The sequence below is a fragment of the Cupressus sempervirens genome, chromosome 11 (assembly GCF_028749045.1).
Source record: "Cupressus sempervirens isolate cs-2001-9-10 chromosome 11, ASM2874904v1, whole genome shotgun sequence".
Taxonomy (NCBI): Eukaryota; Viridiplantae; Streptophyta; class Pinopsida; order Cupressales; family Cupressaceae; genus Cupressus; species Cupressus sempervirens.
In genome coordinates this window covers 627,142,874-627,156,724 of record NC_143128.1, presented here as the reverse complement: position 1 = coordinate 627,156,724, position 13,851 = coordinate 627,142,874, and the positions used below count along the sequence as shown (strand labels likewise).

The 13,851-nt window shown below is 32.7% G+C and overlaps 2 protein-coding genes across 2 annotated transcripts; both read left to right on the top strand.

The window, feature by feature from the left end:
* Nucleotides 1-3,545: 3,545 nt before the first annotated feature.
* Nucleotides 3,546-4,324, top strand: LOC149531274 (F-box protein At2g27310-like). Its single transcript, XM_089808312.1, has 2 exons — nucleotides 3,546-3,611; nucleotides 3,776-4,324. The coding sequence occupies exons 1-2, from the start codon at nucleotides 3,546-3,548 to the stop codon at nucleotides 4,322-4,324; spliced, it is 615 nt and encodes a 204-aa protein (XP_089664438.1).
* A 7,037-nt stretch (nucleotides 4,325-11,361) lies between these two features.
* Nucleotides 11,362-12,728, top strand: LOC149531273 (putative F-box protein At2g36090). Its single transcript, XM_089808310.1, has 2 exons — nucleotides 11,362-11,438; nucleotides 11,525-12,728. Exons 1-2 carry the CDS (start codon nucleotides 11,362-11,364, stop codon nucleotides 12,726-12,728), a joined length of 1,281 nt encoding a protein of 426 aa, XP_089664436.1.
* The last annotated feature ends 1,123 nt before the right edge of the window (nucleotides 12,729-13,851 follow it).

The following is a 13,851-nucleotide window of genomic DNA, read 5'->3' as shown; positions in this document are numbered from 1 at the left end:
TCTCCTACTTATCAATTGATGAGCTTAAGGGGCTTTCTAATGAATGGTTCATAAGGCACAACACTTGGGGAAGGTTTTGCAAATGGGGTTGCAAGCTTTGGGTTTAACTAAGGAGGAAACTCCGTAGTTAAGCGCGCTCAGGCTGGAGTAGTACTGGGATGGGTGACCTCCCGGGAAGTCCCGGTGCTTCACCCCTGTGAGCATCACCTAGATCCAATGAGTGGTAAGTGTTCCATTTATTCTCATTAGAGATGGATTCATGTTGAATCACTACTCATGAAATATGGGTCATCGAGTTTGACTCAAAATCAGACAGTTAAATCCTGATATTCATATCACAATTTGACTAGCTGTGGAAATTATCTCCTACTTATCAATTGATGAGCTTAAGGGGCTTTCTAATGAATGGTTCATAAGGCACAACACTTGGTGAAGGTTTTGCAAATGGGGTTGCAAGCTTTGGTTTTAACTAAGGAGGATACTCCGTAGTTAAGCGCGCTCAGGCTGGAGTAGTACTGGGATGGGTGACCTCCCGGGAAGTCCCGGTGCTTCACCCCTGTGAGCATCACCTAGATCCAATGAGTGCTAAGTGTTCCATTTATTCTCATGGGAGATGGATTCATGTTGAATCACTGCTCATGAAATATGGGTCATCGAGTTTGACTCAAAATCACACAGTTAAATCCTGATATTCATATCACAATTTGACTAGCTGTGGAAATTATCTCCTACTTATCAATTGATGAGCTTAAGGGGCTTTCTAATAAATGGTTCATAAGGCACAACACTTGGTGAAGGTTTTGCAAATGGGGTTGCAAGCTTTGGGTTTAACTAAGGAGGAAACTCCGTAGTTAAGCGCGCTCAGGCTGGAGTAGTACTGGGATGGGTGACCTCCCGAGAAGTCCCGCTGCTTCACCCCTGTGAGCATCACCTAGATCCAATGAGTGGTAAGTGTTCCATTTATTCTCATGAGAGATGGATTCATGTTGAATCACTACTCATGAAATATGGGTCATCGAGTTTGACTCAAAATCACACAGTTAAATCCTGATATTCATATCACAATTTGACTAGCTGTGAAAATTATCTCCTACTTATCAATTGATGAGCTTAAGGGGCTTTCTAATGAATGGTTCATAAGGCACAACACTTGGTGAAGGTTTTGCAAATGGGGTTGCAAGCTTTGGGTTTAACTAAGGAGGAAACTCCGTAGTTAAGCGCGCTCAGGCTGGAGTAGTACTAGGATGGGTGACCTCTCGGGAAGTCCCGGTGCTTCACCCCTGTGAGCATCACCTAGATCCAATGAGTGCTAAGTGTTCCATTTATTCTCATGAGAGATGGATTCATGTTGAATCACTACTCATGAAATATGGGTCATCGAGTTTGACTCAAAATCACATAGTTAAATCCTGATATTCATATCACAATTTGACTAGCTGTGGAAATTATCTCCTATTTATCAATTAATAATTATTATTTTAAAATTGCATATAAAAATAATCATTAATTAAAATAAACATATGGTTACTCTAATTTTCAAATAACAAAATTAAAAGTCTAAATTTGATTTTTCATATTTAAAATTAAATAAATGGGTACTTTTATTAAATATTGGAAATATGGCGGCATTGCCATCCATTTTTCAAATATTAATATGTAACAGTTAATTATAATCAACAATGTAAATATATTAATTATAATATGTAACAATTAATACAATCTACCTAGAAAACACAGCTAAGAATTAATTATAATCTAAATGTTGATTACAAAATTATTTTGATCGAAATAGTAATCTAACTCAGAATATTAATATAAATCAATATATTATTCTTAATTAAAAAAATATTATAAATCAAACTACTTTTGTAAATGAAAATAGTAATCATTAAATTTATAAATCACTATTTTTAAAAAATATTGATATGGCGGCATTGCCGTCCATATGAAATATTATAGAAAACAAAATACAACATTAATCTATAAAAAACATTGAAAAATATGAAAAAACAATGATGTACACAAATCATATCTAAATATATAACATGCAACTATATATAAATTATGCATGAAACATGCAAATGTAAATTTGAATACAACGATGTAAAAGCTAAGAAATCTAATTTTAAAAATAACTTACAACTAAATGTAAATAGTGTAACTACAATTCTTAATGCGGATAATAATCAAAATGCGAAATAAAACTTAATATAAACAAAAAATAAATAAAAAACTTACTTAGCTTTTTGATCTACTTGGTGATCTTCAAATGTAGAATGCTTTTCCAAATGATTTATCTCCCTCTTTTCTTCTCTCAACAAAAACAATGAAGCTTTACTGAAAACTTGTCTTCTGCAAATGTATTCTTTTACAAATGACGAGAAAAATGAGAGGAGATGAGTGTTTTATAATGAGACAGAGAACTCTTCATCTCCCACGGAAAAAACTCTTCATCTCCCATTAAGAAACTCTTCAATTTCCACTAAAAAGACCTTTCAATTTCCACTACTCCACTCAAATTTGAAATTCAAATTAACATTAAAAAATTAAATTTTTTAAAAATACACATATGAAATGTGTACACATCGCTACACATCGTCGTTGATAATAATTTTTTAAATTAAAAAATGTTTTACGCGATGCGTTTCGCATGCGTTTCATTTCAAAAAAAAAAATTAAAAAATTTAAATGAGGTGACGGGCCACCACCCCTGCCACCCCATTCTTACACAGCGTGCGACAGTAACTGCCGCTGCTGTCAGCGGCAGTTACTGTCGGCACTGACATGTGTGTCATTGCCGATAGTAACTGCCGCTGACAGCAGCGGCTGTTACTACCGCACGCTGCGACCACCATTTACATAATGTTTTTTTTTTTTGTTTTTTCGTTTTTTAAAATTTCTTTTTTAATTTTAATTTTAATTTTAATTTTTTTATTTTTTTTATTTTTTATTTTTTATTTTTTTAAAATTTTTTTAAAAAATTTTTTTTTATTTTAAATTTTTTTTTAAAAAAATTTTCACTTTAAAAAAAATTAATTTTGTATTTTTATTTCATATTTTAAAAAAGAATATATGTAATTTATTAAAATTTATAGGAGCCTATTATTTCGAACTCTATTATTTCGGGTTTCATTTGGCATCTTCTTTGCCAGTTATTATTTTGGAAATATTTTTTATTGTCTTTTATGTTGGCCATCTATTATTTCGGCCTCCATTTGGCTCCCTATTATTTCGGCCAGCTATTATTTCGAGAATTCTTTTTTAATATTTAATTTGGAAGTTTGTAACTGCTCCCAATTCTTTTTTATTGACAGGAATCTTGGCATATTCCCGTGCTGGGCATTTGTGCTGCTATTGTATAGAACGCCTCTCCGTGTAAAGATCCAATTTTCTGTCCTTTCTCTCCTATCACTTTTAACATTTGTAAGTCAACAGTTCTGAGTATATTCTATAAAGAGACACAAAACTCATGTTTTGGAAGGCCATTTTCTCACAAATCTCATGATGAGAGGACTAGTTTGATTGGCAGAAGCATCAATTTCAACATGACTTTGGACGACGATGTTCTCACGGAAATATTAGATCGTGTGGATAGCAAAACACTTGCAAAGGTGACGTGTTTCTTCACAGTTTGTGGGAAGATGCATGCTCCATTCGATGGCCTTCCACATAGAAGCCACAGCTTAAACATCTCATCTCTTCTTTACTCGGCGGCTTTAGAAAATTCTATGCAAACAGTTTCTGTATTATTAATGATTCTGATGAGGCCTTTCAGAGTCATTATGAGCATGATGGTAGCATGGAGACACATAAATCTAGTGACTTAATGAAGGTTGTGGATGTACATTACGATAAGAAACCCATCTTTTCCAAGATCGTGTGGGAGGTTCCACTTGCAGGCGATTGTCCAGGGTGGTTCCTTCAATCCCCTTTCCAGACTAACATCATTAATCTTGAAGATGTCATGGATATTCGTGGAGATGGTTTGCCCACAATTATATCGGTCCATGAGGTGAGAAAAGAGGGTGAAATCTGCAGGAAATTGATGGAAAATTTAAAGGTTAGTTGGATTGTAATAAACAAGAGAACAGGGGAAGCTGCAAATATTTCAAGTTGGAATCCCTTGGCTGAGCAGAGACAACCGACTTCAAAAGTGAAATTTGTTGTGCACTTTAGCACTTGCTTATTACCTATTGTGGACATGTTTCTATGCAAGTTTGTAAAATGTATCGTTGAGATGAAGTGCAAAGTTTCATCAAGTGGTGATCAAGCCAGTTTGAAGATGACTGAAATTAGCGTCCGCCTGGAAGACGAGCGAAATTGATGCAAATGGAAGTAAAGGTTTGGAAATCTTGGACAGAGCTCTGCGTTACAGGAGAATTAATGGTCGTAATAAGGTTTTGGAATTGTAGAGAAAAGGTTTAACAAAAGGGAGGAATTTCAAGGAAGTTGTCGTACCAACAAAAGCCCATCGAAGGAATGTTTGGATCATAAGTAACATCATTGCATGTGTTTCATTTTATTATCTGAAATCCCTCCTCCGTGCCATGTTAGCCAAGGATTAAATGTTCTCATTTATTATTTTTGTGCAAACGTTGATCAATGAGTAGGATTTGTCTGTTCCTGTCGGATTCCATTGATTTTTCTATTGTGAAAGTTGTAGAGAGACTTGGGACCAAATCGTTCTCAGCCTTAACAATTAATTATGGAAGAAGAATTTTGAAATTAATGCATGGGGATTTATGAAAAAATAAAGTTGTAGAAATATATATGGTGCTGACATCTCTGGGTTGAGGGGAAGGTAATTTTTCTACAATTGTCTCATTTTTGCTCTTGGTAGATTTCATAGGTTCAAGGACAGGTGACACGGTTTTGAAAAAGCAGAGACCCCTCATTGTAATTTTATTTTATTTTTGTGTTTTCGGGGCATCGATTTATATTTACTTGTTTGAACTTTAATATGTCACGCTGGATTCCAATTCATTTTGAGGGCCTCAATTTATATTTACTTGTTTTCAATTTTTGGGACAATGAGCAACAGTGGCTCTATAGTTGAGCTTGACGAAGGCTTGCAAGATAGCAAAAATTTGATGATTTATTAGAATTTTTTGAAGCACTTCATGGAGTATACTCTAGTAAGGGAAGTCCCATTTGATTACATTATGACCAATGAAGACATTGGAAAGATGTTTTTTTATAGAGTGCTATCAATATAGGAGAAATGCGAGCCAAGTAATTTTCATTGATTGATTATGCATGACTATATGGCCTTTATTTATAATAGCTTTCATACAACTATAGGTGGGTGTTACAAAGAATATTCCATATAAACTATAGATAAAATTGGGCCACATGTAGCATGAACTATAGGTTGACTGAAACAAATAATAATATGCCAATTTCTCTTCATGAAGTTTGAATTTGCATGCATGAAGACTATGAAAAATCTTTATATAATAGTCTAAATTCTAAATAAAAACTCTTACTGGAAATGACCATGGAAGAAGGAGCACAACAAAGGTGGAGAGTGATTGCTTGAAGGATTTTTCAAACAAATCAGAGGCAATGATGGAGATATGAATGAAGTCCATTCAATGAATTAGTAGATGAGCTACATTGTGATCTGTATTTGCAAAGTGAGTTGTATTTGTCAAATCAACCTGTTGTTACTTTCTAACCATTGTATCAATTAAAATATTTTAATCTAGGTTGACCTAACAGTCATTTGTAAAATATTTAATCAAGATGACATTCTAATAGAATATTCTTAATTCCTCTAACAAGGCCACTCCTAATAGGGTGATTAAATCTTTTAACATGGTCGCACATAATAGTGTGTATTGTAACCTTTAACAGGTCTGGCTTCTAATAGAACTCACTTCAAAAGAGTAAAAATCGTGTAACATGTTACTCATGGTTTTTCTCAAATTGGGTTTCTACATCAAATCCTTGCATCATACTTGTGTGAATATTGTTTGAAATATTTTACTATTTAATGTTTATCATTCTCCAAGTTAGTTACTATTGGGACAATGAAGAACATTTTATTGAATATTAATTTTGTATAGAGACTGAGTTGTTGAAAGAATAGATCTACATTGTTTGAGGTATTTAAAAGTTCAATTGGTACATTTGGACCTAAGAATAATTGATTCACCACCACCACCCCCTCCCCCAATTATTCTAAAATAATTCTAACAATTCTATCATGCTATGAGGAGAAATTCTCCTTGTGCAACTTTCTAGTACCTCTAGTCTCTTATTCATGTTCTAATTTTTACCTCAAGTTCCATTAAACTTATTTCTCCAAATAATATGCTCTGATACCAATTGTTAGATAACTGAGACCAAGGTTGACTTAGTTATCTTACAATCCCTTAAAACACTTTAGTACTAATCATACTTCATAAACATAAAAAATAATAACTCAGTGATCTCATTCAACTAAAAAATTCAATTTTGTAATCAATTAATGCCAAATTTTTAACTTGTAGTTTCTATTATTACCGTGTATCAGTAATTAATCTTAGCTTTTCTAGCAATAATAAGTAAATATTATGAAAAAATAACTTGCAACACAAAAAGGTTCACACAATTGGAACAAATATTTTAATGTGGAAACCCTATAAAGGGTAAAACCATTTACTGACAACTCAAATAATCTCACTCTTTAGAAGTGAGCTTGACAAGGACCCAACCTTATCAAAGTTTTACATACACATTATTAATGTCACATAGTTAGAGGATTTACACAAAAAGGTCATCTAGACATTATCACTCCTTGATCTTGTCCAAAGAGTGACCTAATCTAAAGCAATTACATACATTACTAATCAACGTTACCATGTATGATTTCACAATCTTGTTAGATCCACTCGATAAATTTATTTTTGTACTACAATTATTAGAAAGAAATAGTTCAAATGATATGTTTGGTTTAGCATTACCTAAGTTGTTTAGATCTCTATTCTACTTGGTCTCTTTTTGATCTCTTTCTTCTATCCCATTCGTACCTTTACTCTTTCACTTTTCAGTTAACTCTACTTGAACTTCCTTCTACTCTTCTCAATTCCCCTTGCTTCTTACAACTTCAACAATGTCACACTTTTATGTACTTATCCAACAATTACACCAATGATCAACAACCAATAACTTTCTCAAACATCTCCTTAAATAGTAGTCTCTTTGCTTCTAAATTTTTCCATGTTTTTTCACTTAATCAGATCTGTATATTCCATATTCATTGAGTTTAGTCACTTAGAAAATATAACTTTCATAGAAATTTATGTTCATTATTATCTTTTTTCAATCTCCGTCATTAGATCTTCATCATTTTTTTCTAGTCGTAGATCTAGAAACATAATTTGACTTTAGGCTTGGAACATTCTTTATTTTCATTATAAGTTGGCCTCAAATTCCATCTTTCTAAACTTGTTCTTCCATTTGTTACTCAGTGAACATAACATTTTACTTGGGAAATACATCACTCAATTAACATTAAACTTTCTTGATTAACACTAACCTTTAACTTCCTTTTCCAACTACTCAATGATAATTGTAGTTAATTAGTGAACAATGTCTTCCTTCTTCTACCTTATTTCTCAATGTAGCTTGTTTAGCTTATTACATTACAAGATTACATGGTTGTGAAACAATCAAACCAACATTACATTATCACTATCCAAGACATTCAAGTACCCACTGAAGACCATACAACTCAATACTCTAACTCATCCACATACTTTCTTCAAATCATCTTCGTCAATCAAATGATATGGCACTAATTGAATTGGCATAATGTCTAATCAACTAAAAATTGACATCAATGATAATATAACAACTAATATGATTGTTTCACATACATTCATAGAATTATTAGTTAGGGATACAAAAATCTATACTAGTATAGGTCAACTTGGTTCAACCTATACTAGGGTTTCCTAAGAAGGGGTAACTTTGAGGTCAAAATCAACATAGATAAAAATGAAATAAAATGGACTAGGAATGAAAAAGAGTTGATGAAGAACATATACATCCATTGTGCACAAAATCACTAAAGGTTAGGAGCTAAAATTTCTTAAATTATAGGTTCTTATATTTTAAGATGACCTACAAGTCTTAGATAATCAATTACTTAACCTATGAATTCAAGTTGTTAGCAAAAAATTGTAGCATGCATTACATGTCCACCTAAGGCAGATTATCCTTGATTGTAGAATGAAGTATGTGCAAGAATGTGAGGATATTAATTTTTTAAGAGCATTGAAGGTGGATTTCACAAATAAAGTAGAATGAGTTAACAACTATCACTAGCTAAAGCGGAACTATCCTACACAATGTGCTAAAATAAGATGTAAACTCCTAATTTCTTACAATGGAATCTCCTTATATGTAGTGCAAAATTCTAAGTAAATTTTAATGAATATTTTTTAATTAAACCAATAATAATCACCAACAACTTACATATTCCTCTCTCTTGTTGGCATTGATTTAGGACTCTCCAAATTTTTGTTCTTATCTTATTTTTAATAGGAGCATCAATTAATTTATATCCTTTTTCAATTAAACCACTAACCCTTCCATAGTACCACATTTTTTCATTATTTAATTAGATATTTCTTAAAGAGGATGTACTATACCTTCTCAAAAATGGATTGAATAGTTTTCTTTTTCTTTTTCTTTTTTTTCCAACAAAGAATTACCTTGTGTTGATTTTCTTGTATTTGAGTACCTCTCCACCCCAATGATTACCCTAATATTAATTTGTTGAGACATTTCCTTGAGTAAATATTTTTTCTCGATAGTCCTTATTTTAAAATCCTATTTAATAATTATTGTATAATATTTTCTCCAAATCTAAAACCCCTTTATTTTATTTTTAAATTAATTAAATATCTTTACAACCCTTATGGGACTAAATTTAAGTGTATTGGGTTTTTCTATTGACTTAATGTCTATATATACTCATTTTTTACTCCTAAAATCATGTACTATTACAAGATCATGCTTAGGAGAACCAAAGTGGGTTTAAGGGTGCCATGACACAATGGTAGTTTATCTAATCCTAACTATACATGTTGATTTAGAAATTTGGATACTAACTCAATTTTATTTATCTCAATTTTTGTGAGATTATAAATTATTAATGACTTAAATAAAACAAAGACATCCTTTCTTATCCTTCTTTATTAGAAACCTAAAAATCATTTCTATTTCAATTTCTTTACCACTAAATCTAATAGATTGACTATCTTATGACATTCCTTTTCCTTATTTGAAATATGAAATCCAAAATTCTAAGGTTTATATAATGATGTAATTCCCTCTATAGTTTTAATAAAAGGATGAGGATGAAAACCTCGGTAATGCTTCTTTGAAGCCTCTATTTCATGTTGAATCTTCTTGAAAGCTAAAACTTGATGAAAAACTTGATCCCTATGGAACACATTCCTTTTTCTATTTCCAATTTCTAGGTGGATTTTTCCATAATATATTTTTTATGGATATGACCTTCTTTCCTAATTAAATCAAAATTTATCTTTACCTTACCCTCCACATCTAGAAGTTTTGATTTAACCTTATTAGAATAGCTTATTGCCAAATTCTCTAATGAGAAGCGTGAAACATAAACTGAGCCAATATCATTATATTGAAAATTTTATATTCTTTTTCTTTTTTGAAGTTTTATTTTCTCATATGATAGGAAGGGTCTTCTTTTCCATGTTTTCTCCTTGCATCATTTTTATTTTCTTATTTGATGATTCTCCATATATAGATTGTGAGATCATAAGGCATGCATTTTGACTAAGATCACATCTTCCTTTCAAGTATATGCCTTAATTTTTTTATGACCTCTTCAATTTACAATCTCCTCTACTATAGTTGTGGCATTCTCCTATCCTTCTTGAACTACCAATGCCTTTGCTTTGATATATTCTTCTTGTCAATCTTAGTCATGTTACAAATTTTCTCCAAATTCCATCTTCTTATTCTTTTGTAAAGAAGGATTAAGTTCTATCCCTAGAGAAATGATGGAAAACATAGAGACATTATTAAGGAATATGGTTACACCCCTCCTGTAGGCGTTGCTCAGTCTAATACTTTGCATTTTGAAATACATTTTGTACAAATCCCATATTGGTTTAGTACCTTGAGAAAAAGAGATCTAATTCCTATACCTTAATTGCTTATCACTACCAATACCTTTTTTTTCCCCTTAATATGAATAAGCCATCTCGTAGGATTTCCACCCCTCAAGGAACTCATGTGTATATAAATTAAAACAAGTTCAATATAGCAAGTTCAACATAGTAGATAGTAATTTTTTATTAATTTTTGAAGAGATGAAAATTATTAATGGGAGCATTATTTTAAAAAATTAAATATTTATAATTATTTCATATTCTAGTAGAAAGTATTTTGTAAGTGTTTAACCTATTTAAAAATGATTGGGATGAAAAAATTTAATAAATAAACAAATATGAATGTTGAAAGCTCAAGCTCATGAGGCTTTTATATATTACTATTACAAGTAGAAAAAAATATGATAACAATGTAAAACTTATGTTTCAAATATAATTACAATTATGAGATAATAATCTATTTCAGTTAGACAAAAAGGACAAGGGAACTACAAAATTCCTTTATGAAAATTTGTAAACATTTATAAGTTCAGCCACTAGTACCATGCCTAGAGTGAAGCAAGTCTAGTTTTAGTAAGTGGACATTTTATTGTAATTATGGCACACGGAATAATACATGATTATGATATATTAAATTTTTTTAAAAATACATATTTTATTTTTAAAATATAATATTCAACATTCTTATATATTTAAAAGCAGATATATTTTGACTAACATCAATTATATGTTTTATCTTTATTATAAATAATTTGTAGTATTATTTGTTTGTAGTACAACTATCTATTACAATTATGAGAAAATAATCTATTACAATTAGACAATAAGGACAAGTGAAGTGTAAGATTCCTTTACGAAGATTTGTCAATATTCAAAAGTCAAAACTAATGTCATGTCTGAAATGTAGGAAATCTAATATTTAAAAAATCAAAATTTTATTTTAAATATGATAGAATAATATATCCTTATGACATTTAAAAAAAAAAAGAGTTACATTATTTTTTAATAAATATATTTATTTATAAAATATAATATTCGAGCATTTCTCATATATTCCAAAAGCAAGTAGACTTTGACTAACATTGATTAAGCTTTTTCATTTTATAATGAATTAATTTATTTATAGTACAAATATATTACAAGACTCGAAATTAGAAAGACAAAAGTCGACGTACATACACCCTCCCCGAAGACAAAAGACAAGCTAGCGTTCACATCGATGCATTTAAATCATTTTCGTTCCCTTAGAAAACGCGGGATTAATGAATTTTCCAAAGATTCGGATGCGAACCCCGAGTTTTGAGAAATAAAACACCAAAGCCAAACCAATTTGACCTAATCAGCTCAATAAAACAAAGGGAAGGCAACAAACATGACTGCAGGAGGGCGCATTCAAAAGCGGGCCATAACTTGTGGCCGTATTTGGGAGAAGCGAATTATTATAAGATCCACTCTCATTTGAGAAACTATATTGAGTTTCTCGCGTCTCAGAAACTCCGAAGTTATAAGACTGGTTTGATTGGGAGAAGTACCAATTTCAACATGACTAATTTAGACGACTATGTTCTCACAGAAATCTTAGGTCGTGTGGATAGCAAAACACTTGCAAAGGTGGCATGTGTTTCTTCACAGTTTTGCTCCATTTCAAGCCAGGAGAGTTTGTGGGAAGATGTGTGCTCCGTTCGATGGCCTTCCACGCAAAACCCACCGTTTAAAAATCTCATCTCTTCTTCACTCGGTGGCTTTAGAAAATTCTACGCAAATAGTTTCTCTGTTATTAATGCATCTTCTTCTGACCATGAGGCCATTCCGAGTCATTATAATCAGCATGATGGTAGCATGGAGGCTCATGAGTCTAGTGATTTAATGTGGGTTGTGGATGTGCAATATGAAAATAAACCCATCTTTTCCAAGATCGTGTGGGGGGTTCCACATGCAGGCGATTGTCCAGGGTGGTTCCTTCAATCTCCTTTCCAGACTGACATCATTAATCTTGAAGATGTCATTGATACTGATGGAGATGGTTTGCCCACAATCATGTCAGTCGATTGGGTGAGAAAAGAGGGTGAAATATGGAGGAAATTGATGGAAAATATAAAGTTGAGCTGGATTCTAATCAACAAGAGGACGGGGCAGACCGCTAATCTTTCAAGTTGGATTCCCTTAGCTGAGCAGAGACAACCTGCTTCAAGAGTGAAATTTCTTGTGCAATTTGGCAGCTTATTACCTGCTGTACTGGGCATATTGCCATGCAAGAACTTTGTAAAATGTATCGTTGAGATGAAGTGCAGAATTTCATCCACCAGTTTGAAGATGAGTGAAGTTAGCGTCCGCTTGGATGACGTGAGTGGAAATGATGTAAATGGAAGCAGAGGTTTGGAAATCTTGGACAGAGCTCTGCATTACAGGAGAATTAATGGCCGTAATAAGGTTTTGGAATTTCAGAGAAAAGGCTTGACAGAAGGGATGAATTTCAAGGAAGTTTCCGTACCAACAGAAGCCCGTCTAAGGAATGTTTGGATCATAAGTTACATCATTGCATGCATTTCATTTTACCATCTGAAATCCCTCCTTCGTGCTTGTTAGCCAAGGATTAAATGTGCGCATTTCTTATTTTTGTCCAAATGTTTATCAATGAGTAGGATTAATTATCTGTGCTTGTTGGATTGCATCGATTTTTGTTTTGTGAAAGTTGTACAGAGACTTGGGACCTGGTTCTCAACCTTGAAATTAATGTATGGAACAGACATTTTGAAATTAATGCACGGGGATTTATGAAAAAAGAAAGATGTAGAAAAATATATGGCGTTGACATCTTTGGATTCCAGGGAAGGTAATTCCTCTACAATTGTCTGTTCGCTCTTGGTGCATTTCATGCGTTCAAGAACAGATGACACGGTTTTGAAAACCGCCAGCAGAGCTCCCTCATTTTAAATTCAATTTTTTTTTTTTTTTTTCAGGACGTCGATTAATATTTACTTTTTTCGACTTTAACATGTCACTGGGGATTCCAATTCATTTTCAGGGCCTCGATTTATATTTTCTTGTTTCCAATTTTTGGCACAATGAGCAGCAGTGGCTCTATAGTTGAGCATGATGAAGGTTTGCAAGATAGTGAAAATTGGGTGATTTATTAGAATTTTTTGAGCATTTCATGGAGTATAATCCTCAAAATTTTAGGATGTTCATTCCTCCTCTAGTAAGGGAAGTCTCATTTAATTACATTATGACATATAAGACAAGGAAATGCTACAAATATAGCGTTAAAATGACGAACACCGTACGATGGTGATGAGCCTCACCATACGGTGCGTCCATCTTACCGCGTGATGGAGGAAAGTCATTGTACATTGTATTTTCTCTAAGGCATATGGTGAGTCGACCGTACGCCAAAGTGTGATGATGGACTGACCGGAGGCGTTTGCTTCACCGAAGCTTATACACATCACCCGAGTCGTCTGCGTCATCGAAGGCGTCCACATCACCAGAGCCATTTGCATTTTCAAAGATGTCTGTGTCATCAAAGGGACCTGTGTGACCGAAGGCCACTTCGTGATTGAAAACTGTTTTCGTTGTGAGCAGTAATGTAATGGTTTCTTTACCGAATTGCAATGTGCATAAATGGCTGCAAGAGTTGTGAAGAAGTTATGATGAATGTCAGGTTGATTGTAAGTCAATAAATTTGAAGTGTTTATGTAAATTTTATTTT

Excerpts from the sequence above, each read along its gene's own strand:
- LOC149531274 (XM_089808312.1), top strand. The coding sequence starts at position 3,546 with ATGACTTTGGACGACGATGTTCTCACGGAAATATTAGATCGTGTGGAT. Across the intron at positions 3,612-3,775 it reads ATAGCAAAACACTTGCAAAG|AGTCATTATGAGCATGATGG; the intron begins GTGACGTGTTTC and ends GAGGCCTTTCAG.
- LOC149531273 (XM_089808310.1), top strand. The coding sequence starts at position 11,362 with ATGCATTTAAATCATTTTCGTTCCCTTAGAAAACGCGGGATTAATGAA. Across the intron at positions 11,439-11,524 it reads GATTCGGATGCGAACCCCGA|GAGGGCGCATTCAAAAGCGG; the intron begins GTTTTGAGAAAT and ends ACATGACTGCAG.